Source organism: Gossypium hirsutum, chromosome A09 (assembly GCF_007990345.1).
Source record: "Gossypium hirsutum isolate 1008001.06 chromosome A09, Gossypium_hirsutum_v2.1, whole genome shotgun sequence".
Lineage (NCBI taxonomy): Eukaryota > Viridiplantae > Streptophyta > Magnoliopsida > Malvales > Malvaceae > Gossypium > Gossypium hirsutum.
The window spans coordinates 77,357,699-77,384,156 of record NC_053432.1 but is presented as its reverse complement, the minus strand read 5'-3'; the positions used below and the strand labels follow the sequence as shown (position 1 = coordinate 77,384,156).

The window sequence follows — 26,458 nt, the reverse complement described above, 5'->3', positions numbered from 1 at the left end:
CCCAAATGAATATCCAACCAAAGCAATTTCACAAATTGTTTCTGACAGAAGGCAAACTGAGCTTTGACACAGTAGCACCATCAGATTCTCCTAAGTAAATAACAGGTATTGGAGGTCCAGATCAGATTCAAGTTAAGCATTACTTGAAAGGTAATCCTGGAAAAGGAATAATGTTCAAGAGAAACTCTGAACTTATTCTTGAAGCCTACAATGATGCAGATTATGCTGGGTCCCTATAGACCAGAGTTCTACTTCAGGTTACTGTACATTCATTGGAGGCAATTTAGTGACTTGGTGGAGTAAAAAACAGAATGTTGTGGCTCAATCAAGTTTAGAGTGATGGCACAAGGTATCTGTGAATTGTTATGGCTGAAAACTATGTTGGAAGAATTAAAGATTAAATGAAGTCGATCAATGAGGCTATATTGTGACAATAAATTAGCCATCAGCATCGCACATAACTCAGTGCAACATGATCGAACTAAACACATTGAGATGGATAGACATTTTATCAAGGAGAAGCTGGAGAGTGGGTTGATTTGTACACCATATGTTCCTTCAAGGGGACAACTACTAGATGTCTTTACAAAGGGACTTGATGGTAACACATTACATGAAATTATTATCAAGCTGGGAATGGATGATACCTATGCACCAGCTTAAGGGGGAGTGTGCAAGATATAGGTATTTTCAGCAAGTTTGAGATGCGGGTCGACTAACACTAAGTTTCATAATTTATCTTTAGATTTATCATGTAATTATGTTTCCTAAAGCCGAGGATCAGAATAGCTGTTTAGGTATCTTTTATTTATCACCTATTTTTCCATCTTTTAATATTTGTATATTTAAACAATTAGAATCCAAGTACAGTGAAAATGCAGAAACTTTTCCCTCTTTCCAACAAGTTCAAACATCCTCATCAAACCAGGTGAAGTTAGATGGTGCAAGGGCATTCTCGTTGTAGCTTAGGGTTAGACAATGACAAAAGACCAATCTTCTAATGTGACAGAAATTTCAACTTGGATAAAACTTTCAACCATCAAGGACCTGCCGTTTTCAACCTAATCACGGGAACGAAACTGAGGTAGATGGAAATCTTGTAGAATTCAGCTATCATTGTGGATACACACCACAATATGATTTCAAATAACCTTGCTAAAACGAAGTAAAATCAAATGAAAATACGTTCTTCTTATTCTCAATCATAAGTTTAAGGAACCTATAATGTTTAAACAATATAATAAGCAAACAAACCAGAGAACAGAATATTTACCTCAATCAAAGATCTTTCATAAGAATCAAATGATAATATAGCTTTTTGACCCCTTTCAGTTGAAAGTATTCCCTATAGAAGAGAGTAAAAGAAATCAACAAGATTCTTTTTTTACCATCAAAGAAGCTTAAAATAATATTTTGAAAAAAAGTGTGTGTGTGTGTGGCAAGAACACTGACCAAAAGTCCAAGACAATTATGAGAGGAAATAGAATAAATTACAGGGACTCTTTCATGCAATAACAAGTAAAATAGGAGATCTGACAACTTAATGAGAATAGGTCCAAGTTAATTATTTTAATGAACTTACCGTCATCAAATATTTTACTATCTTAACAGACAACAAGCCTTTCCTTGTCCCATCCACTCAGAATTTATTTTTAATCATAGTTTTTTAGTGCATTAGCAATTAATGTTCTAAAGATAAGATTAAAATTAATTTTGTAGGAAAGCTTACAGAATTTATGTTGTCATTACTGCTTACCTAGTCAAAAAAAAAATGCTGGCTGATAAAAAACTGACAGGAAAGAAACCATTGAATACAACTTAAAAATGGGAACTTTACCATAAAACAGAGGCAAAGAAATCTTTATGGACTCACCCGAAGTGTTTGTGACGTTATATCAACTATTTTAACAGAATCATCCATTAAGTATTTCTTCAAAACTTTCAAAAGTGCTATTAGAAGCTCTTCAGATACGCTAGACCCCATGATTTCAGAAGCACCATTATGACTAATGGGTCCATGAACATGCATATGGTTAGAGTCTCCGGGGAGATGAAAAACAACAGAGTGTGGATCTCCAATGCCAACCTACAACCACAATCAGGTAGGCAGAAATCATGTAAGCTGTCACATAAAGCATCAGATAGCAAAGGTGTAAGCAAATCTAATAAAAAATACCCTGGATATTAAATCAGACACCAATCCTCTAATCCTACTAGAATCATCTGAAGCACACATGCGAACAAGTGTCCAAACCGCATGCACAATTTCCCCGTCACCATGCCAATATGTATCATCCACAAATTCTTTAGTAGTCTTCCCTCCCTGAAATGTTTCCCCTGCAAGTAGCTTCTTGTGCAGTGCCTGTAGACTGCAAGGGCCAAGAAACATGAAGCATCTTAACAGCAGCAGCATATCAGAAATTTCAGCTGAACCCATTCTAAATATAGAATGCAACACCTTAAGCATTTTGAAAACAATCACTTTATAAAATATAACTTCATAATGTACAGGAAGTGATTTAGTATTAATTGGTTTCTATTTTTTTCATTTTACCACCTGCATGCTAACTAGACAACCCAAAGGTATTTATATAAGCTTCAATCTGAAGAACCAAGAGCATGGAAATGCAAGTTTAGAAAGGACATTGACCTCCATGAAAGTAATCTTGGCGGAAGGTTGCAAGACCTCTTCAAAATCTAAAAACAAGCAGAACAAAATGGGAGAAATAGAACAGGAAAACCATGGTGAGTAAATCATCCAATCATACATATAATGATACATTGATTTAGCTATAATTCATTCAGTCTTACCTTCAATAAATGGTCTCTTGGAGAGTATGCTCGGCACAAATCCTGGTGGAAGTTTCTTATTCGTTCAAAGATATCTATTTCAGGAAAGGGTTCCAATTCCTGAAATAGAATACTCCATAAATAAGTTCAAGGATATAGCTTCCAAAAGTTCAAAAGATAACCATACAAAACAATATCACATGCATCTGGAAAACTTCCCCATTAAGGTATAATAAAAGAGCCTCCATTTTACAGTAGGAAGCCAAAGATACTTACTCTAATATAATCATAAAGAGAAGGATCAGACTCCACTGTTAGCTCAAGAAGCAAAGACAAAAATAGAGATGATACAGTTGCAGAACGCTGCCCTTCAGCTTCAAGAGGAATGCAACATGCCACCAACTTTGATACCAAAAACTGCAAAAGAAAACAAGTTGAGAACAGAGATTTCGCCAAGTTAATAAATTGTAATCTTTAAAGAGTTAAGCAAATAAAATACCTGGAGTTGTTCACCAAGCACACCAACAATTTCCTTAGATGGGTTGCTTTTAAAAGTTTTGAGTAAGGAAGAAATTATACAACAGCACTGATCTTGTAAAGCATGGCAACCAATATATTGGCCAATCAAATTGAAAAGATAACTGCATTAACTCAAAAATGATTCAAATGAGGATTCAATTCATTAAAGTGCATAACTTTAAATAATAACCGTACAAGCCAAAACTAGCACGCATGAGACTGAAATTCTTCCAAAACCTCAAAAAAATTTCTGAAAAGCCAGGCATCAAAAGATCACAACTAAACTCAGCCAAAGATTCCTGAGAGAAATTTACCCTTTCACACAACCCCGTTATTGAAGACTAAAAGAATCCAAAGAAAAGATCAAAAACATAAAAAACCAAAACTTACATTAATCAACATCAATTGCGTTTTACTATTATCCCAAACTTGAAAACGCAGTTTAGGTAAAATTGTCTTTGAGCAAGTGCACAACTATTCTGCAGTGCAACTTTGTGGGGAGGATGTTTCAAACAATAGAAATATGGGAGAAAAGGCAACAGTACTAGATGATAAAAGGCCCAACTAAACATCCTAAAATGGTAATCAACTCAACATAAGAATCCTAATATGGTATTCACTATTAAGCCCATAGATAAAGTTAGATGTTGAGAAAGAAAAGAAAACTTGTAAATTAAGACACATCCTGAATCCGCAGTTAACCAAACATCCATAATTAGTTTTTTCTATATGCAACTATTTACAACAACAAAGGGGAATTCCACACAAACTTCACCCCTGCCTCCTTCCTAGTCCTGATGTGATCTTCACTTGCTGTTTTTATAACTTACCCTCAGACACTACAATAGCTCAACTAATCACAACCATCAATCGTTATAAATAAAATGAATCTTCAAAACTCTTCTGATTGTACACAAGCAAAGGAATGAAAAAACTCGTATCACACCTATATATAGACTATATGTATGATACAACCCATTCAAAACAGCATAGGGCAAGTTCCACTAATTGCTAGAACAAAACCTCAGAAGCTCGTGCAGATGTTTCACACATGCACATGTATAACTTTGATTAAGTCAATAAGACTTTAATTGCAACTCACTTGGATGTACTTGAAAGCGCAGCTCTATGCCCAAGAACGGTTATAAGCACCTCTATTGAAGCTAACCGATGACATCTGTGCCTGTGATGAATAGCTGCTGCAATTTTGTAATGCATTTCTACAATAAACTGCAAAATTACAATGAATGTGAGAAAATAAAAGATAAGGAAGACTATTCATTGAAATATCCTTAAATAGAAATCCTTGTTATAAGAAAGCATCTTCACCATGAAAACTCTGTCAGGACGAAAGATATTAATCTTGTCAACAACACTAATACTTGCACAGTGATCATCCCTACATGAGTCAAAGGAGAAATGAATAAATACACAAAGAAAAGCTAACAAAATGAATAATAAATAAATAAATAAAAACTAAATGTAACATACATTTCCAAAAATCCATCAACAACTGTTTGTATTGCACGGGCAATAGTATCCCTGGAGAAAAAAGGAATAATTGGATCTGATGCACAAGATGCAAGAGAAAGAATATGGCTGACAATAGACACCTACAAATGCACAAAAAAGAGGAAAAGTCAAACGTTAAAGTTGATGTGGTCCTGATCATACATGATTATAAAAGCTAAGTCCCGAAATATAAAATGATTTTGCAATAAATGAGGATTCATAAATGACGCAGGACTAAAATGCTTTGAATGCATAATTAAAGGTGCTACACTCCGAGAAAATACTGTCTACATAAATGTAACTAAAACTACTCTCATTTAAAAATGTTTTTTGAATATTAATTATTGTTTATTCTGTATTCACTGTCTACATCGTAATTCGTTTGGGTTTTTAGTTATCACTATCAGACCTATATATACTGATGAGAATTAAATGGTGTTATCCAATATCAAATAAGATTTCAATTTAGTGCAGCCATATATTCAAGTTGTCTGCCTCCACATCATATCAATTGGTTCTAGATTGGACACTTAATTTTTGCTATAGTCAGCCTGTACAATGAATCATCAGGAATTATCAGAAAAATCTTGAGAAACTGTTACTAATGAATGCATATTACAGTAACAAAGTGAGTCATGCATATTATCAGAAAAATCTTCCTGTAAGTGATCCTGCTCAGCGGGGTTGTCATGCCAAAACCAACTTAAAAAGGTTTTCCACCTAATTTTGTTATCATGAACCGCTGGATGTATCAAACTTACAGGGAACATACCATATTTTTCTTTATGAGTTCATCTCTTTCACTCTCAGAGATCTCAGCAAAATGTAAAATAGAGTTCTGAAGCACCATTGCTCCCTTCTCAAAACCAGAGCTCTTACTGCAATGCAGTGTCATACAAACTGAAAAAATTGGCACGAAATGATCCTTAACCATAACAGTCAAAGGTTGGCCAGCAATCTGAAATCAACTAATCATGTCAGTCAAACAAAATATAGTATGCAAGTAGAAAAGGGAATAGATATCGTTAAGAGACTAGTACGTCTAAAACAAAACATTTATCAGATTGACCAAAACCACCTATAAACCTTAATTTCTTGCAAAAGAGAAGACAACATTAATTAGTGACATTTCTCTAAAGATCTTTTACCTAGATGTAACCATAAACCTTAAAATGTCTTTATTTATTCAAACCAGAAAGGTGATAGGACAAGGAATTTGTCCTACCTTAGAAACCCAGTTCAGGTTAGAGTTGTCCTCGTGAATAAATAAAGCTGGAAGAAGCCAATGGAAACAATATTGCAAGAAATAACTAGGTTCAGCATCTAATACAAAAAGTTGTCGTATCTGCAAACAATAACCGCCAATGGTCAGAGAATGTTTAATTCCATAAGGAAAAAGAAATGGAAAAGCAACATCGTACATAAAAAAAATAAGGAACATAAATAAATAGGGATCCAAAACATGCTTTCCACATTTAATAATTGAAAGCAAACAAAACAACCCTAATAACAAAATATTACCCAAGTTTACAACACATAATCAATGTATTTGATTTAGTCATCCAACTAGATGAGTTAATCAGAACAGATGACACTTCAACTCATTCAGTGACTTCTATCATTTATTAGCATCAACAGCCAGACGAGAATGAAAAGACTCAATAACATTTAGCAACCTTTAAAAAGCACATAAAAACTGCTACCTTAGAATATTTTAAAGAATTTTGAGATTAACTGTATCAAAAAGCACAACTGCTGCCAAAACAACAAACCAACACAACATAGGAGTTGTTCAAAAAGATACTTGATTGACTACAACAGACGCCAGTTATTGTGTTTTTCAAACAAAACAGAATCCAATAAGAAGCTAACAGGTAAGTTACCTCAACAAGAGCAGCTATGCTGACACCACAAGCAACCCAACAAAATAAAATGGATCCAATAAGTTCTTCCAAGTACTGCAAAGGAAAAACGTTCTGCAAAGTTAAAGCAAAATGAAGGTCCAGATAGTTCGGAAAATCAAAAACTTCCAGCAAACAAATTCCAGAATCAATCCTTCCATTGAATGCTTTGAAAGGGAGTTCATAAAGAGGCATTTTGACAGGGTAAAACCTCAAGAAATATAAATCACAGCGATCGCTGTTCCATGACAAATATCATAATGAATTAAAAATGAAGAAAACCTGCTCACCTTCATTCTTGACATATAGTTTAGCTTTCTTGCCAAATTATCAAGTGCTGCATTTACTAATTCCCTGAAGCAAAAAGATTACCACTCAAAGGAACAAACCCGTGTTGGTAAAAATCACAAAGAAAAAGGTAGAATATTGTACCTCTGACAAGGATCAATGGAAGAAACTGCACACATCATGAAAACAGCCTGCACGTTAAATGAATACAACCATTAAGCCCTTCTAAATTGCACAATTAACCCATTCAATCATAAAAAATAAAAAAAAAGGTTCAAGAAGGGCGTTCAAGAAGGGCAGGTGCTACAGTAACAAACAAAATCACATCCAACCTCTAATTCGATGTTCTCACTATGCAAAGCAAGCTGCATTAGGGTAACAATGACAGTTTCAACTTTTTGACGAGGCTGTGGACCAGCAGCAAGAACTTCCCGAGCTGTAACAAGTTTTTCTTTGGAGTAAAAGATCAACTCGATGCCAAAGTTAGAACTGCAAAAACAACCAAGAAAGTGTTACAATTCAATGTGTTACTTTTTTTATGATTAAGGACCACTCTAAAAATATTAATGGAAAGGGAAAAAATAGATTGAAGAGAACTAGAGAACCAATATATTATAGTAAGTCTTAATTAACACTATTAAGTATACTGATACTAATATACCCTTCACACTAATTCCTTAAGAGATATCAATATAAGATAGAACATGAAAGTGCGTAACCTTTTATATAATGTACATGAATTTTTACTCTTTTGACAGTAATTCTAATGTTCAGAGTGGAAGAAAGATGCTTAGAAAGACATTTTTCAACAGCATCCCTTTATTAGTAGATTCCAGAGAACACGTCTAGTCAGCGTGAAACTTTATCAAACCTTTTTCCATCCAAAACAACACCCATCTTCAAATTAGAATTTCAACTGAAACTTGTTTTGGGCAAAAAAAATCTAGCATACAAGACTACACAAGATAAGAAAGCTATAAAGAAAATGAATTTCGCCAACAAGTGCTCTTAGGGCACTTTTGAAGGTGCTATTTATGAATATATTTTCACATTACATGCAACAGTTGACTACAGACACTTATTATGTGATGACTTCCAATTCATTGAGTGAATATATTTCTCAGAAAGACAAGTTAGGAAAGGTGGAGCAGATTTTCAGATACTACAAATCCAGGAGTGGGTAAAAACTCCAATCATGGATCAACAGCTCCTACATGACTAAATCATCAAGAGACAAAACAAGTTGACTGTTTAACAAAATGAAAACTAGAGATATCTTCCTAGCTAAAGAACCTACCACAGCTGGCCCATTGTCATTTCTCATGCACATAGTATGATATGACTTTACTTTTGCATAAAAAGGTGCTATTAAAGTACAATTTCCCAAAGCTAAAACATTGTTTAGAATGTGCCGTAAACATCAAAGGTTCTTCCATGAGAAAGTACCTGCCAGCCAAAATTAAAGCCTAAACAAATAACCTGAAACTGTTAACTATTTGAAAACACCCAAATCACTATCACCAACATCAGGACTTCTTAGTGAAAAGCACATTAAAGAATAAAGTCAGAGACTCCATTTCCCAATAATTCAAATCCCCCTGTGAACTTCGGATATATATAAAGGGATAAATTTATTGGATATTTTCAACATTTTGCATTTTACAAAAAAAAGCATCTTTTATTGTTCATTCACCAAACACATTTTCCAGGAAAAAAACAGTATAAAACAAAAGCAGTTTGCAAAAATAAAATTTCAAACCAAAAATAGCCTTAATATTGGTAGACTCAAAATAAAATAAATAGAAGGCAAAATGATTGAAAAGTGCATTAGAACAAAGTTGAAACATAAGAAATATTGAAGTGATAAAAAAAAAGACATCTATTAAATTCTGGGTATCTGAGGCACATGGCCTCCCTTCCTATTGCTATTTGGATTTAGGTTGGATGCCCATCTTAAAATTAAACATGGATAGCATACATCTGTCCATAAAGGAGAAAAGAAAAGGAAAGTCACTGAGAAAATTTACACATCAAAAACAAAGACGACATATAAAGACGATGATGTCTATCATATCATTACGGTGCTTAAACACAAAAATTTAGAGATGAAGATAGCAATGTCAACAGCTGCAACAATAGAACTTCACCAGCATTAAAACCAATACTGTTCTACTAAAAGCAAAACAACAAATATTTGTATACACAAAATAATAGGCATATGCATCAGAAAAAAGTTGAAACATAAGAACTCTTAAATGGTGAAAAAAACCAAAAGAAAAAACAGATGATAAATTAGGGGTATCTTTGCCACATAAATATAAAAAGGGCCTCTCAAACAAATGCTAATCAGTTTTAGGGTGGATGCCTACAATTGGGGGTACCTATCCCCATTCATTAGTACCCTGGTGAAAGACCTATTAAGCCTACAATGCAAAAATTCATGTCACAGATAGATCCAGTATGACTACATGTGAAGTTCATGTCAAGTGATAGGTCCATTGTCCTCATACATGAGGGGGAGTAATGAATTGGTCATAAAAAGAAATCCCACATGTATCAAATTGCAGTATCTTAGGCTGATAAACACAACAATGGCCTCTCCACCTATTGCCAATTCATTTTAGGATGGATGTCCGTCTTAACAATTAACAAGAACTAACCACTGTATTATGACATATTCCAACGCACAAAATCAAAAAACCTTCTGCTTAGCTGAGCCTTTCATAAAATTGAAAACACATCAAGAAACTCACCAAATATCACGAAAGAGCTCTCCATGGCCATCCCAGGTCTGGAATAGAACACCAATGCGCCTACTTAGAATGAACCTAACTCGATAATCAGGATCATGGAGCATGGAAAGCAGCTTTTCAATCATTGTCTGAAGATGGTTACAGATCAGAAAAAATGCCCCATATAGTGGCATGTGGAGAAAGAACAAGGAACTGAATCAGTTCGTTCTATTTAAATAATTTTCGAAAAGGACAAAATATTCGTGATGTCCTAAAACCAAGAGACAGTGATGAAAACTAGAACTACAAAAAACTGAAAAACGAATTGAAACTACTCCTAAAATTACATGTGTCCAGGAAGTAGAATACTTTAGAGGCATGTTTATATGTCTTGACTTTAAATTACTAAATGCGATTTCCTTTTAAATAAAATAGCCTCCTGAATGCCTAATTAAAGTGATTCAAAACGTTTCTCATCTAGAAGAGGTGCCTTCACAGTGCTAATGACCTACAAGTTCTTAGATTTTCCACATCATATAAGTATACAAAATCATATCAGCACTATTTTTTTTTAAATCTACGCCTAATATATTATTTTAGTCGGTGCATGAACTTCTCTGTCCAATCTGAAAAGAGAAACATGAGAGGCACTATAGGGGGGAAGGATCAAAAATAATCACCTGGCCAACCTCAGGACTGAGTAAAACAAAATTGCATATGCAGTCAATTAGCTTAACACGACCAAACCAGTTAAGAAGATCAAATTCTGCAACTTTGCCAACCAGCTCCCCAAGATACACCAAGGACTGCAATAAAAAATATCAAGCCAAAACACAATGGTTGGGAACAAATCTCCAGGTCAATCTCGTCATCATCATAGCATAAGAATATATTATGTTTTGCAACAAAGAGGTCCAATCTTTGAATAAAAAATTTCAGATAGGAAGTTGGAAACTGTGTCAAAGCAGCATGCCACTTGAAGAGAGCACATTGCTATAATCAGCGGTTATGACACTAGAAAAGGTGAAGAAAGCAGGTTGAAATCAAAATTCAATACCTTTCCAAAACAAATTTTCACCCAACCTGAGAACTTACAAGTTTTCATATCACCTGATCTAAACTTAATTTTATTCTTCTTAACTGAAAACTCCCCACGTCACCCCTAAAATCCATAAAATGATGATTCCCGTTTTAAGCAACTGATGGTGAGAAAAAGTTTAAAATTCTATAAAATTTCACCTTTTAAGGCTTCTAGCCATCTATAATACTATTTTTCTTTCAGCAGAAACCAACCACTCTCTTAATGCATCAAATGACAGCTATTGCTAGGCTTACCACAATAGATGCGGCAATATGTGCAGCACGGCAGATTGGATCATTTCAGGTTTTCACTTCCAGTTTGCTCCAGGTTGTTAAGGTTTCAATTTATAATCTTTTCAAATTAATTTGGATTGGCTTTTACATTTACTGATTTGTTAGCAAATAGAAATCAAATTCAAGTCCAGCTCGATCTTGATTTTAGGTTGCCATAGTCCAAGATCAGTTTGGTTTAAAACCAGCTTAAGATATCTAAAACTCAATATTCATTAACCAATGAAGAAAACTGTGGCAAATTTGACCCAAATTCACACAGGCTGCAGTATTCAAATTGTGGATGTATTATATCTAGAGGAAAAACTAGAAATTCACCTGAAAACCCAATCTCTTACAAAGATAAACAATCATCTTTCTTTTCAAATCAAGCATATAAAACCAATAACAAAGAATAAACAAGAAAGGCAAAATAACATTATAAAGTACCTGTTTAGCTTCTCTTTCTTCCAAAGCTACGACACCATGTTTATCCTTTTCAACGTCCAAAGAAAGAAGGGTATCAAGCAAACAACCAATAGCAGCTAGAATGTTAAAACAATCAAGCTTCTGACTAACTTGCACTCTGATCCTGTTATCTATTAAATTGACCTAAAGTAAGAAAAAAAATGTTAGACAGAACAGTGGAAAAGTTGAAAAAGAAACAAACCCTACTAAAATGGCATGAGCATTAAACAGGCTGCTATGGTTTCTATTACAAATACTTCTACAGAAAATCCTTATTAATTCGACATAATCATCGGCAAGACATTTTTCATACCAGATCTGTCAGCTTTGAAGAATATAATGAGGGAAGGCGCCGACAAAGATTGCACAAAATAACCTCATACACCTGAATTCATTGAAAACTGTAATTATAAAAAAAAGTGGGGGATAAAAGCAGTTAAATGCAGATAACGCAGCAGGAAACATATAAAGCATAATACTATTACATTCATACCTTAAAGTCAAGTTCTTTTCCCAGGAGGTTCGATAGGACATCCCAAGTCTTATCGTGCAGAACCAAGAAAAAACTTGAGATTAGCGATACCATACCCAACTTCCACTTCACTGCAGAGAAAGATCCACCAGACGGAGTTTTCCCACTAGATGTCTGAATAGTCATATCTTTGCCATCCTCATCTACATCCAACTCCATGTCCATGATCCTACTCTTATTGCTATCCGCATGGTTAGAAATCCGTATAGAAGAATCAGATCCAGAAGAATCTGATGCCAATAACTCAGACCTAAGGTTGGTTATACTTTCAGTATATTCATCATACAGTTCAGTAAAAGCCTTCAGAAGCTTCTGCAGGGATTGCTTTACAGCATCATAAAGTACAACATCCAGGGCATCGCCATCTCTCCTTTGGGTGAAAAGGGGACCAAGAACAAAGGTTTTAAATGAAACAACAATAGCGCTTTTTTGGTTAAAGCTGGAAGTAAAGCCCAAAAATCCGAGAGATCTGGAGTCATTTTTGTTTTCTTGAATTACATTAACAGCATAGTTCAGCAATTCTAACAAAAACTGGCCCAATTTTGAGAGAAATGATGAAACTTCTTCTCTATTCCTGGTATAAACAATCCATGTAACTTAATGAATAAACAATCCGTTAACAAAAACATTTGTTTAGACCACTGAACTGCAAATAAAAAATAAAAAAAAGGCATGAACTTGTGAAGAAATGCCACAGCCAAACTCGCCATAATCAGTCTAGTCAAATTCTATTTAAAAGTTGTTTTCGTTTTACAGACATAAACATGTCTGCAACCATAAAATCTACACTCTAATAGAGTGAAACCGCAAACAGCAGGGCACCTTCCATGGAGAAAACATAGAAAGAGAACAAAGAAAAATTTAAAGGAACAGAATCAGGGAAATTGACAAAATTATTCAGTCGCCAGAATAACCTACAGATAGGAGTGGTTAGCATCAAAGTATTAACTCACATCAACCATCTCAATAGAAGAAAAATTAAAAATAAATTGGTTGTCTCCACGGTATAAAAGGTCAAACTAAAATGTTCGCTGGAGAAAACACAAGTTTCACAAAAATTCGCCCCAAGTAAAAATTAAGATTTTGCCAAACTGCAACAAAGTGGGAAATTGCTTACTTGTTCATATATCAAGATTTCTATTTATAGGGATCAAAGGTCAAAGTTCAACAACTTCTGGGCCTCATATGTACGAAAGTTCCAATAATTTGAGGCCTTCTCATTTGGTGAAACTGGACACTAGTTGCCGGAAGATTAGATGACATTTTTAGTCATAGGCAGTAGACTCAAGTTTTTGGCACTATGTAGGACAATGTTCTAGAACTTTAAGGAATGCATTCAAGAATCTAAGATTTAAGAACGGCTTAATTCGAAGCATGAAATAGTAGTGAGACCATAGAGATCAAAGATAAAGAAGAATGAGAACAATTAGAGAAATAAAAAAATAAAAAAATAAAAAAAAATGGATGAGTTATAACCGAGAAGGCAACCATGCCCTCAAGGAAACAAATAACTTCTAATTTGATTAACCAGAGGCCAACTGAACAAAAACAAGAGATTGAAACTAAGAGAAGCTCTTGAAAAATTCCTTGACTTACAAGTACTTAGACTCCTAATAAGAAATTATATACTACATGATATTCTTAGAAACTCCTAGAAACACTAAACTAAATTACCAAACTACCTTCCAGAGTTTTAATTGTGTCCCGCCTACAAAATAATTTTAATTGCCTGAACTAGCATTGCATCAATTAAGATTCACTGAAACTGCTTATTTTTTCCATGAGAAAGTATTAATAAGTCCCCCTGCAATCTTGTCAGGCTACCATGGACTTAGGACAGTCCACCACTAACATTGTAATCAAACATTGTTTTGAAATAGCACAGTCCACAATATATGTTGTGCTGAAATTTGATTATTAATTAAAATATAAAAGCATGCATGAGTCAAACGTGCTGCTAGGTTGAAGGCCCTTTGATATTATACAAAGCAACCACTTAACCTAAAGGCTTATGATACTAGAGAAAGACCAAGAATAGGTTTTACTTTCTGCAACACAACATGCAATAATAAGTTACTCCAACATCATGGATGCATTGTGAACAAATAAAAAAGAAGGAAAGCAAATCTGATAAAGACAAGTCTTGAGAAAATAATACAAACCTCGAAAAATATAATCCATAAATGAAATTGCATAGTAGAGCACATATGAAGAAGATATCAGACAAAGGCTTCTTTTCAAACTTGAGATCTGCTAAAAGTCCCAAAATACAGGACTCCATTTCTTGCATAAGCGACTCTCTGAATTGTCGAGGAAGACGTAAACTTTGATGAAAATGAAATGAGGAAACCTGAAATTTTATCAAAATTAACAAAACCAATAAATCATATAAACCTGAATAAGAAGAATGCTTTTGAAAATAACAGCCCATAACCTGAATAATTGAATCCAAATCAATATTTGCAAGAACTTCAATAGAGCATTCAAAATTTTCAAGCTGCTTTTCGTGATCATATTCGTCAGCCTATATACATGATCCAAATAAGATTTATCAGAAAAAACAACATATAGTATAAGATTCATAAATCAAGTCACAACAAGGAATGTCAACATCATAACATACCTTGATCCAATCATCTGCAACCTCAATAACATCCACAAAAGACTGTAACAGGTGAATTTCTTTGTAACACTGGGTAAAAGGTTCACACCCAGCACAAAGAGCATAAACTGCTGCTGGTAACAATAATACCAAGCGCTCATTTAGTAAGGAAGGTTCCTGCATTCCATAAATAAAGAAAAATTTAAGGTTAAAATAACAGTTTATACTGCTGCAAATGAATAGCTTATAAGGTGACAAACTAACCACAAATAAGAATATAAATCTGATTATATATTCGTTGTAACAAGCCATATATATATACACACAACCACCAAAAAGTTCCTCGTAAAATAAACTTCTCAGTTCAAAATTTCTAGCAAGGACAGACTTGAAAAATAGATTGCACCGAACTAAATTGCGGTTCAAACTACAGAGAACCAACTTGTAGTTGAACTCTTAATGGAACATTGCATAACCCCAAAAAAGACTAGAGTGCATAAAACTTGAGCACCATTCAAAAACCAACTTGTAATAGAACTCTAAAGATAGACAATTTGCATAACCCTAAAAAGGATCTAATGGAAGTAGGAAAAAATGGCCTGCAGCAATAAATACATTTCAAGAAAAAAAGGCCTATGGGAATTCCCCAAAACATCCAGGCTATTATGTCTACTGAAAACTAGCTTCAGGAGGGTGAAACAAAACAAAAATCACTCACCTAATAAACCAAAGAAAGTCGCAAGCAGTAATGGAAAATGACCAAGGTATTAGTGCTTCCACTTCCAAGTAGCAATATGCTTAAAAGATGGCTCAGCCACACAGATCAAGAAATTTAACTTTAGAGCAACTTCAGATAATAGAATGGTATTTCTCCTAACTCCTAAAAATGAAGATTCTCAGAGAAGAGACTCGACAACAAATCTAGAAATCACCGCCACCACATTAAATAATAATTAATCTTGATTGATTGCCAACAGCCAAAAAGGAAAGATAGCTCCTTCTCTCGAAAAAGAAATGTTTCCAACTCTAATCTTGACCTAAAACAGAAATGTTACATTTGGTTCACTAAATGGATTAGAGTGAGAATGGAGTAGTCATTCGATGAAAATATAGCAGAAAGGGAATAGATGTTACATATCATTGAATGGAATACAGGAAGAATATTGTTAAGATGTTTGATTGGTTAAGATGTTAATAAACAAGGAATAGACATAAAAGAATTGTTCTACCCTTCAATTTAATAATAACATTTTACTAATAAAAATTAAAATCATTATACAATTTTTAACAAAACATTGTAAATTTATGTAAATTATATTTTACAGATTCTATATTCAGCAGAATAGCATATTTTTAAACTAATTTGTGAGGGTTTTTTACCACAAGTTGAGATTGATATTTCTCGGTTTCTTTCTTCTTTTCTGCTTGTATTAATGCTTAAAAGCTTAAAAAAAAATTCATTGCATCTGTCATGGTTCAATATTTGAATCAACTTATAGCAGAACACGGATCAAATGCTTGAGAAATGAAGAAAAATCTAGACAAAGAACAGTAGAAAGATAAACAAAGAAAAATAATAATAGGATAAGAAAATATGATATAATTGGGAATACATAAAATATGTGAAGGTAAAATTGTCCTAAAGGAGACTTATTCCTTGTCACCCAAAACAGTCATTCATATGGGAGATCTCAGAATCTCTATTCCTTTCAACCAAACTTTTACATAACTGTTCATCACAGAATAAGTAATGAAATAGCCATTCCTCCAAACCAAGCATGGAGTAAATAAGAAACAAACAATAACAGTAGTCTGAAAGTTCTACCTTCTATGCTAACTCTAAGGGGAATAACTAAAATAAAAATCATGCAAATAAAGGACAGAAGTGGTATAGGAATCAAGAGAAACATACATTCCAGCTAAGAGAGCCCAAAGTTGCTCTTAGAAGATACTTCCGTAGATGTAAAATGTCCCTCAGGTCACCCTGCAAAAATCAGATGGCTCACTCCCCATTCATATCATGCACACACAAAACTGACATACCAGCTTGAATTTAAAATAAAAAGGTGATCAGTTCTAGTTTATTCAACCAAATTAACAAGATATTTCCAAAATTCTTCTATTGCTTGTTTCTTTTCAAAAGAGAGCTATGGAGATAAATTATTATATCTAAAATTTTAAGAAACTCTAATGCATGCTATTGGAGCGAAAACCAACTAGCAGGTACATTGTATCAAAAAATATACACAAGATACATGAAAAATAACACACAAATATCCCAAGCAGCGCATAGAGACAGTGAAAGCAATTGTGAGGTAACAATTCAAAATCCAAAAGGAACCAGTTAGAGCCACTTGCCTGAGATCCCTTCCGAGAAAAATAACAGGCAATGAAGTACAGAGTACACCTGGAAAGACATCAATGCCAGACAATTAGATAAAAGAATAACATAAAGTAGACTTGAAATGAGGTTCCATCAAAAAGAGAAGTGGAGAAAGCAAGGACAAGATTTTCAAGTATCAACTGGGGTTTTTAATCAGTCCATTAATCAGCAATTCAGCAGTTCAGCTTTCTGGCTTGCACATAAAGACTCACATTTAGTAGCCATATTCTATTTTACTTGACGTTTTAATTGACAAATGATGACTTTATATCCATTCATGCGTTGTATACAGCCAGATGCAGTAGAAACAGCTAATGAAACTAAATATAGACAAATAAGCATACATCTTAACTATATCCAACTTTTTTCAGTTGAAATTCAATATTTAGTTCCCTCCATTCAAAATTTTCTTAACTTGTACCCATCAGTATACCTTCTTTAAATAATACCATATGTTATGAAGAATTTCACAAAGAAAATTGCCTAAATAAACCTTTTTAGAACCGTTGAGCAAGAACTTATTTGCCTTTTCATTAAAGACTCCTAATGACAAATATTTTCGTCAGGTCAAAAGCAAAGAGAGCTTACAGGGAAGGCATTCCTTTAAATAATCGAAGATCCCATGCGTCATGAGGCACAACACATGTGTTTGACAAATCCTAACGACAAAATCACGAGCAAACCAAATAAAAACATTTAAATGAGAGAATACCAGATCAATTTAGGAGTTTTAATTAAATAAAATACAGCACCCTCTTACTAACTAATAGGCCACTGGTATGTAGAAAGCACTCACATTTGAAATAATGCTCCCAAGGAGCGCCAGTGCAGCATCCACCTGCATGAATATACAAGTTAATATCCAAGCAAAGCTTAAACAGCAAGTAAATCACAAAACATGGTTTCAAAAGCTAGCAACTGTTTTTTGGGACATAATCCTTCAAGAATTTTTAAAAATAAAAAGTATTCCTAGACACAAATCTCTTCCTTCAAGCATATAATTTAATTTTGAAATTAAAGGACGAGACGGATTTGATGGCCTTTTTATCTAAAAAGGCATTCGACATGACATATAAAAATTCAACATAATTCTAGTTCAAATCTCCTAGGAAACCAAACAAGACCAAAACTTAGTGAAAACCCCCAATAAAATATCTATTTAGCACAAAGCAAGTTCTCCAACTACTTGTAAAGCTGACTGAACCAAGATTATTTAGCATATGATATTATGAACACATGACATAGCCAATAATTACATTGTAAAATTTAGGACTTTAGAGAAGTTTCATATACAAGTAAATCTAATAATTTTGATATTCCTATGTTATTTTTTAGTCTTTGCCAAGCTGCCTAAAAAGCAACCCTATAGCTAAGGAGGATCGCACTGGTAGAGAGATAAAGACTAGAGAAAAGCTTTTAAAAACAAGAGAGTTTCTCAAAACATAAAGCTGATAATTGGTAGAAATAAAAATGACACTCTAATTTATTTGTTTATATAATGAAGTACACATTATTCATATTAATTTCTATTAAAAGAAAATTAGCTACATGCATTATTATTCACATTATTTTCTATTAAAAGAACAATAGCTAAATATGATAAGATTTGCCTATAAACATTCAATGAATGGTTAAGACTATAAATATTATGAAATTATTATGATAAGAAATATTGTTAATTACAATAAAATTCAATTAACCATCTGATCATAAGCAAAGACACAAAAAAAGGATTATAATACATGCAAAAAATTATTATGATGATAATTTACATGCAAAGAATTAGTACACTATTTATCATCCCCCTTTCCCTCTCAAATTTTCTTCTATATCTTCAAAGCATTCTCTACCACTGCTTGCTCACTTATTCTTTCCCTCAACCCTTTTATCTTAAAAAAGCAAATAAAAACCGAACTGAAATAATTAAAGAGAACATTCAAACCACCCCCACCCTTTCTCCCGTTTCTTATCTGTTTCAAGTTCCAACTCTCCAGGCATCCCTCTAATTTTTCTTTCACCTTCACATAACAAACCAGCCACCTGACCCAACAAACCAGCCTTCTCATGCTCAACCTCAGCTTAACCCTCAACCGGCATCAATTGGAACTGATTGCCGACTGGTGGCTATGAATGCCATAAATCTCTCTCCACCGGGCCCTAGAATCAGATTTTGAAAATTTTAAGGGAACATTGGTATATTTTAAGTCAATACTTGTCATTTACCTTGAATTGATTCTCTTTTTTTTCTTTTTTTTTTTGTATTTTATTTATTGAGGCTTAAATTTGGTGATTTGTTATAGAAATTGGGATTCTCTCTTTGGATAGGTTCATTGCATTCACAGAGCAGTTACGATGATTAATGGTGGCAGATGGGAGCAAAACCCTTAAATACTGGCTATTTCCCCATATCACAGCCACTTTTAGATCCCTAAAAGGCACCCACACAGCAAGACGGACTGCAGAACAGATAACTTGCAGCTTAAGCAAGGCAGGAAACTTAATCTCAGGATTAGATCATATCATTTCAAGAGTTGACCAGACCTAAGTAAGCATCTTGGGTTGTAGAAACTTGCCTCCAAAATATAAAAATGAAGTAACCATTTCCCAGCTGCATAAACACTAATTAGCGACTATCAATTCTAGAACATTTTATACTGCTACAAAATAAGAATTCCCGCTCTAACCTCAATCATTATAAATATACATACAAAACTCCAAATATGATAATTAAATAAATAGAAATGAATGACCATATCACTTGATAATTTCAATTGTTTTGCCTTTAAATTTTGATTTCAAGTTCAACTGTTACAAAGATTCCTCGATATCAATATGTTATAGCAGGCTCACAGGTAACTTAAATTTCTCTAACAAAAAGAAATCATAATGCATTGGAAAGCTCTTTTTCCAAACAAATTTCAGTGCATATTGAGGAGAACAAAAGATTAAAACTACTTATCAAAATAAGTACAAGAGGGAAAGGCATAAGAGAACTTACCACTGGAGTTACGTTGCTAAATGTTGGTAATCCATGCATAAGATGGCTCCATATTAGTTGCCAACCACAATCGAACTGCAGTTTTTGTCAAATACCAAGTAAAAACAGCTAAAAGAGAGAACTCGTCCAAAGCAAAGATATAATTAAGAAATCAGTCAACTACTACTTGAAGATCTGCCATATGCTAGCCATCTATTACAGCTGCAGTTATTTTGGTTCTTTAAATAGTATTTGTTTCTTTATTTGGTGCACTGTATGTGTAGTTAGATAAGACAGATTTTCTTTGTTCCCTATTGTAATGGTTTATAGAAATCTCCATACTTAAGGGATTGGTTCTAAATTTAGGTTCTAAACCTAATAGCCTCTCCAGGTTATTTGTACACTTACATCAAATAAACACAAAACATTGTTTCTATCGCTACTTCCACATGGTATCAGAGCAAGCACTACCCCATCATAGTTCCCCCTGTGATAGGTGTCTTATACCTACTATACAAAGTCCATATTGTATGTAACGTCCACTATGCCTACATGGGATGTCCATTATGCCTACAATTATTTAGAATCAAGCCCCTCCTAGTACTTTGATCATAGCGTAGTATTAATGCATTAAGAAGAAGAATAAGTCAAATGTAAATGCAATTTTTCAATAATATGGACTAATTAATTAATGTGCATTGTACAATAGTAGTTCCCATATACAAAGTCAGAAAATATTCAGCTATATCTCTCTGGTGATGTTCTTTTCAATCATTTTGATATTTTCTTACTTTTATAGACAATGCCATTCAAACTATAAAAATAGGAATGGTTCCATTAGATAATTCTAAATATTGACAATGTTAGCATAAACCATTTAAGGCTAATCTTGACAAGCTCTACTATTATGAAAACTGCAGCATGAAAAACTCAAATTATATATATACCTCATGGCAGATGAAAACAGCACATATTTGTGGGAAAACTCCTCTAGTTTAGCTTTTCAAAAATCTTAAATTCAAGAAACAAATTCTAATTGAGACATAACCAGCCACAAAAAGATAGTCTTACTTAAGCTCTACAACTCCAAATGCATGCTACTTTGAGGCAGCAAAACCCAATTCAATGCCTACAACCTATTAAGTATCCAACCTAATACTGATTAACAATAGATGAAATCTAACCTGAATTTAAAACCATAACACTAATTGTAAACAACATGAAACAACACAACTTACCACTCCCCGCCTAGACATAATACTAAGGAACAAGCAATTCCAATGAATGGGGAACAACTAAAGGCCAAGAAAACAAAAACGAGGTAACAACCATTAAACATCCAACCAAAATCAAAGCCTACTAGCAAGGTTAAAATGCCGGACTTAGATATAACGAAACATCTAATTTTGAACTTGAAATATATGAGATAACAGTAACACCAATTAGCACAAACAAGCCATAGTGCCAGGAGTAGACACCAAAATCCAATATATAAGCCAACCTAAAATTATGAGTATCTGTTTTTTTAATACATCAATAAGCGAAACATGCGTATGTCAAATTACAGAAAACTATCCCAAAAGAAAGAGTACTAAGAAAAATGTACCTCTTTTGAGATAAGAGATGACCTCAATGAAATCTCCACTTGAGCATTTGAAGGCAGCTCCATCAATGAGAGTTCCTGCAGACTCCTTTAATGCATGTAACAACAATTTTAAGCTCAAAGGAAAAGTTGAATCTTAAATCCAAGAGACATTAATAAATCAACCATTGAATCTGACAATTTTGAAGACAATAATAAACAGAATCAATAAAAAAAAAAGCCAACAACAATTCCAAATTTTATAGTCAAAAGGGTGTACCGCAAAGTCCATAGTAAACCATCATATGCATGCTCCACATTTGCATCATTCAAGATTCTGTAGCATAAACATGTTAGTCCAACAAAAACAATTAATAATGATAAGGGCAAGGTTATATTTCACAAGTATTAAGAGAATACAAGAAAAAACAGCAAATTATATCCTGAAGATTGTAGTAATCTATCAATATCAACCAGAAAATTCCTAAATAGGCATGCATACACCTGAACATGGAAGGCTGTAGCGTATCTCAATGTGAAAGGGTTTTTTTTTTTTTCTTTTTTACATAAGAATTTTGAGATATACAATAGGTAGTAGCCTCTCCCAACCCAAAAACTCCACCCCCTCCATCTTAGAATATGAACCTAGGACCTTCAAGATTGAGTCCAATAAATAGGGTGTAACCTCCACAACAACATGGAATGTTTTGCATAATGATGAAATAACGTGAGGCAAGTCCAATAAATAATATAATAATGTTGTGCAAAGAAGTTTCAGAAATTTTCAAGTGCATGCATCCCTATGCACATGAATACATAAATGTAAGCATTAACTTGATCGTGCTTGTATGCCTGTATTGCACATGTTATGACAATAATGCGAGTAAATTTTCCCAATGTTCCGGACTACTTTCAAGGATCAGTAACAATGATAAGGAAACCACATGAAGGCACAACTTTTTCAAGTATCAATACACACCCAAAAAGAAAGGGACGTCAAAAAAGCTAGACCCAAACAATTAAGACAAGGTTTACAAAAAAATGTCTGATTATACCTTTCAAAGCTTGCACAAATGCCTTCAAACCAGTAGATAAAAAGATCCTTACTGATGCGAGTGTAGTAATTACGAATGAGATAACAAAATGTCACATTCCTGCAGTAACACCCATGCAGCTCAACTTAACAAAAATGGTTACATAGAAAACAGAATAAGAGGAACTTCCAGCACCATTGAGAAGATAAGCATAAGCTAGCAATTCATAGAGATTTAGCAAAAATATTGACCATGACCATATCGAGGATAATTAGATATGATTGTAACCATATTTTACAAACATATAACTAGTATTATTATTGTTTTGGGTTTAATTTATTTATAATATATTTATCATTTATGTTTGATTCTTTTACATCTAAAAATAAGAAATATGCTTATTTTTTGTTTGTTTAAATTTGTTTATTTATTGTTCATAAACAAAATTGTTAATTATTCATGAACGTGGTCATTTAATGTTCAAGAACAAGTTCATTTAATTTAGACAAATGAAATGAACAAACAAAATTTTAAATGAACAACCACAAACCAAAGACAAACAAGCCTAAAAATAAACAAATGAACATGAACAAAGGTAGGTTCGTTCAAGCTCAGTTCATTTACCTCCCTACTAAAAAGAAATGGCATAGAATAAAACAAGCTCAGAAAGGCTTCACTGGGATAACATGTGATACGTTGGAGATATAACATGGAACTTAACAAAGGAAGAGTAATCAAATAGTAAATCACTCAATATGTGGTATAAAAGTACTTCTTTTCCTGGTTAAACATACCATAACCATTTTCCTTTTACAAGCTCCTCCTTCAGACGGGCAGCTGTACTCTCTCTTTTAACACATTTTTCATTTGATGTTGCTCTGCTTGTAGTTGCACATGCCTATCATATCACATTAAGAAAGACTAAGCCATTAAATTTTAAAGAATTCAACCACTAAAACTGCCAATTTCAACAAATAATTAGTCAAATTTATATGAACACCACCCAAACTCAAAAATCAAATGCACAATTCAACACAAGATATGCAGCAAATTGAAATTATTATATCAAAACATAGATACTTTTAAGAGTGTAGCACAGCATCAGTTCTAGTAAAAAAAATAGCTATTAGATATTAGGCATGAGAACAGAATACCCGATACAATACAAGTGCTGCAAGTTCCACCAAATGTTGCTGAGAACTACTCAAGGTTCCAATATCATCCTTGGTTCCATCTCTCCTAAAGTTTCTTGCATGAAAATCCATCAAAAAAGAAGCAACAGGCGGTAAAAAAAAGGGGAGGTGGGGCAGAATAGGAATAGGATAAAAATTAGAAACACTCACCATGAAGTACCAGGAATTGAAGAATTGCTTTGATCTAGTTCTTTAGATATGACATCCAAGAGTTGTTCAACCAATAAACTTCCCTCAGTTACACCTCTAACTAAATTTAGTTGTAACCTTGCATAAAGAACAAGTGCATCCTATAGAATTAAAAAAATACATAAGATATAACCCATAAATTCAAGTTTAATTTAAAAATTGGAATAAGTGTTAACCTTAAGACCCTTATCATGTGTCATCAGCCAACAACGAAAAACAAATTGCTGTACTGCATTATGGATCTCTAAGGACTGACAACTCAAATTTGGACCATCCTTTAACAAGTATGTATTAATACACTCAATTAGCTTGCGAGAAACTTTTCCCTCATCCCTGAACATGTGCAGCAAGGGAAAGCAGAAACTATTAGATCACTTTCAGCAACCACTACAGAGAATGATTAAAAGCAGCAGAAGTAGGCAAAATAAAAATCAAAGGATGCAGGTCCCAACAATGGTGTACCTTATATAAGAAAATATCTTAACAAACCCCTTCACAATGTCTTCCCTAAGGTGATCTGGGAAATCTCCAGCAGGATTTTCTAGAAGAGAATGAAGGGCTAGGATGCTGCGAAAGATCTCCTCTTTCTGACTATATTGGGTGTTATTTTTCTCTGTCAATGTTGTTGCCACCTTTTCCAAGTAGAAAACCATAAGACCTGGCAAAAAAGTCTTGAAATAAAATCAAGAAGACTAAACAGTTCCAAACAAGGATTGCCAGCAAAAAAACAGGAAAAGATATGTGCCTGCAAATGCAATATAAACAGTATTAAACTCACCAGAGTAAATGTTCTTCCTCATATGAAATCGATACTCTTTGACCAGCAAAAGATGTCGTAATATAATTCCATATTCTGATTGAAAGCTTGGAACATTGTTTATCACATCCAGTATGTGACTAAAAAGTGTTTTAACCACAGACAACAATGGATACACATTTCCTGAAAGAAAAATGTATGATATATCAATATGAGCTTTGATCATAGGTGAAAGCACAAATTGCTGGGAACCTGCACAAACCTTTTAGCTAGTCTACCAATGTGGACTTTCAAAATTAAGAAGTAGCATGGGCTTTAACAGCTGAAGTCCTAGGACTAACTTTTGAACTTCGTTTTCAGTGGCTACTAGCTATTTGCAAGGTAGTTTGACAATTTTCTACTTTTAGTTGAGATGGCCATGTATTAATCGGCTGGCATTAACAAGAAGGATTTTACTCACCAAGAAATCCCCTAGGGTCTATTAACCTGGCTGAAAACCACAACCCTGCAGTTAAGGTAAAGGAAACCAAGACTACCCAGCTATTGATAACCCAAAGATGCAACTAAATATTTTTATCTTATATAAATCATAAGGAACCAAGCGAATCAGTCACTAACCAGGAAACTTAGTATCTTCTGCACGTTGAATGGCAGTTCGAAGAGTTTTTGCAAAAATTAACTTAGGTGGTCGCCGCTTGCTTGTTGATATCTCCAATGATACACATTGCGTAAGCAACTTAATAAGAAATGGCCATGTTTCCGCTGCAGATAACAATATAACCAATGTCAATTCCATTAGGATGATGTTTTAATAAAACACCTAAAGAATGCATGCCAAAGTTACAAGCAAACAAACAGACATCGATCTTACACTGAGGAATCTCGTTTGGTTTAAGTTTTGCAGTATTCTGTCCTATAACTTTACAAAATCCGATTGATCTTTCTCCCTCTAGCCACATACTCAACAACTTTATTCCGTCCTGAAAATGAAAATAATAATAATAAACGAAAAGAATTTCAGTTAGTTATCGAGTAAACACATAAACAACAATATAAGCACATTGTTTAAAAATCCAAATGTTTCTACTATTCTTTTTCAGTGTCAAAATAAAAATAGGAGACCGAATTTCTTTGATCATCTCTTAAAAAATGTGAGATATAAATTCATTTTTAGTTCCATGTAATATGTAAGAAAGTATTAAAAAAAGAAATCCTGAAGGTAATACCATTGTCATTTTTGAGTCGTTAAACCAAGAAAACCTTAAATAGTAATTTCATTACTTTTGTTTTGATTTTTTAGGCACGAAAATTGGAGCTTCGAAAATAAGCAGTACATTCAATGGTCACCAAAACCGAAAGGAAATGAAATAGAAACAGAATTCCAATCCGATTGTATTCGGGAGAAGAAAGTAGAGAGTGAAAGAGTTTTACTTCGCGGGCTTTGGCTTTATCGGAGGACAGCTTAGATACGATCTCTTGAACATCACTGGAAGTAACCATGGCCGCCGTTGGGAAGAGACTTCAGAACTAACAGTATATACATGAACAGGAAAATGGATGGAGTGAGCAGCGTTTTGGAAAAGTAATGACTTGAAAAGTGTTATTTTATTTGTATTTCCGGGAAACAAGGGTTTTCTTGACAATGAGAG

The 26,458-nt window shown here is 33.8% G+C and overlaps 1 protein-coding gene across 4 annotated transcripts in view; it reads right to left on the bottom strand.

The window, feature by feature from the left end:
• LOC107933634 (serine/threonine-protein kinase ATM) overlaps positions 1-26,458 on the bottom strand; it is a 50,837-nt gene extending 24,379 nt beyond the window's left edge. The window contains exons 1-41 of one of the 4 annotated variants that reach the window (XM_041076898.1): positions 26,241-26,458; positions 25,681-25,789; positions 25,428-25,571; positions 24,831-24,992; positions 24,515-24,710; positions 24,229-24,385; positions 24,014-24,153; positions 23,825-23,909; positions 23,465-23,568; positions 22,692-22,790; positions 21,917-21,973; positions 21,661-21,745; positions 20,076-20,150; positions 17,874-17,915; positions 17,666-17,736; positions 17,053-17,101; positions 16,607-16,678; positions 14,716-14,871; positions 14,527-14,616; positions 14,255-14,442; positions 12,054-12,666; positions 11,874-11,945; positions 11,543-11,704; positions 10,423-10,548; positions 9,764-9,891; positions 7,343-7,499; positions 7,155-7,201; positions 7,013-7,076; positions 6,705-6,779; positions 6,047-6,166; positions 5,594-5,779; positions 4,801-4,922; positions 4,639-4,708; positions 4,412-4,539; positions 3,290-3,431; positions 3,067-3,207; positions 2,812-2,910; positions 2,651-2,697; positions 2,177-2,369; positions 1,874-2,086; positions 1,274-1,345 (exon numbers count right to left, since the gene is read on the bottom strand). In XM_041076898.1, the coding sequence (XP_040932832.1) occupies positions 1,274-1,345; positions 1,874-2,086; positions 2,177-2,369; positions 2,651-2,697; positions 2,812-2,910; positions 3,067-3,207; positions 3,290-3,431; positions 4,412-4,539; positions 4,639-4,708; positions 4,801-4,922; positions 5,594-5,779; positions 6,047-6,166; positions 6,705-6,779; positions 7,013-7,076; positions 7,155-7,201; positions 7,343-7,499; positions 9,764-9,891; positions 10,423-10,548; positions 11,543-11,704; positions 11,874-11,945; positions 12,054-12,666; positions 14,255-14,442; positions 14,527-14,616; positions 14,716-14,871; positions 16,607-16,678; positions 17,053-17,101; positions 17,666-17,736; positions 17,874-17,915; positions 20,076-20,150; positions 21,661-21,745; positions 21,917-21,973; positions 22,692-22,790; positions 23,465-23,568; positions 23,825-23,909; positions 24,014-24,153; positions 24,229-24,385; positions 24,515-24,710; positions 24,831-24,992; positions 25,428-25,571; positions 25,681-25,789; positions 26,241-26,309 (5,127 nt within the window). In that variant the 5' untranslated portion in view covers positions 26,310-26,458. Of the gene's footprint in view, positions 1-1,273; positions 1,346-1,873; positions 2,087-2,176; positions 2,370-2,650; positions 2,698-2,811; positions 2,911-3,066; positions 3,208-3,289; positions 3,432-4,411; positions 4,540-4,638; positions 4,709-4,800; positions 4,923-5,593; positions 5,780-6,046; positions 6,167-6,704; positions 6,780-7,012; positions 7,077-7,154; positions 7,202-7,342; positions 7,500-9,763; positions 9,892-10,422; positions 10,549-11,542; positions 11,705-11,873; positions 11,946-12,053; positions 12,667-14,254; positions 14,443-14,526; positions 14,617-14,715; positions 14,872-16,606; positions 16,679-17,052; positions 17,102-17,665; positions 17,737-17,873; positions 17,916-20,075; positions 20,151-21,660; positions 21,746-21,916; positions 21,974-22,691; positions 22,791-23,464; positions 23,569-23,824; positions 23,910-24,013; positions 24,154-24,228; positions 24,386-24,514; positions 24,724-24,830; positions 24,993-25,427; positions 25,572-25,680; positions 25,790-26,240 lie in introns of those variants that run through there. The other 3 variants (XM_041076899.1, XM_041076900.1, XM_041076901.1) reach the window with 3 other exon arrangements.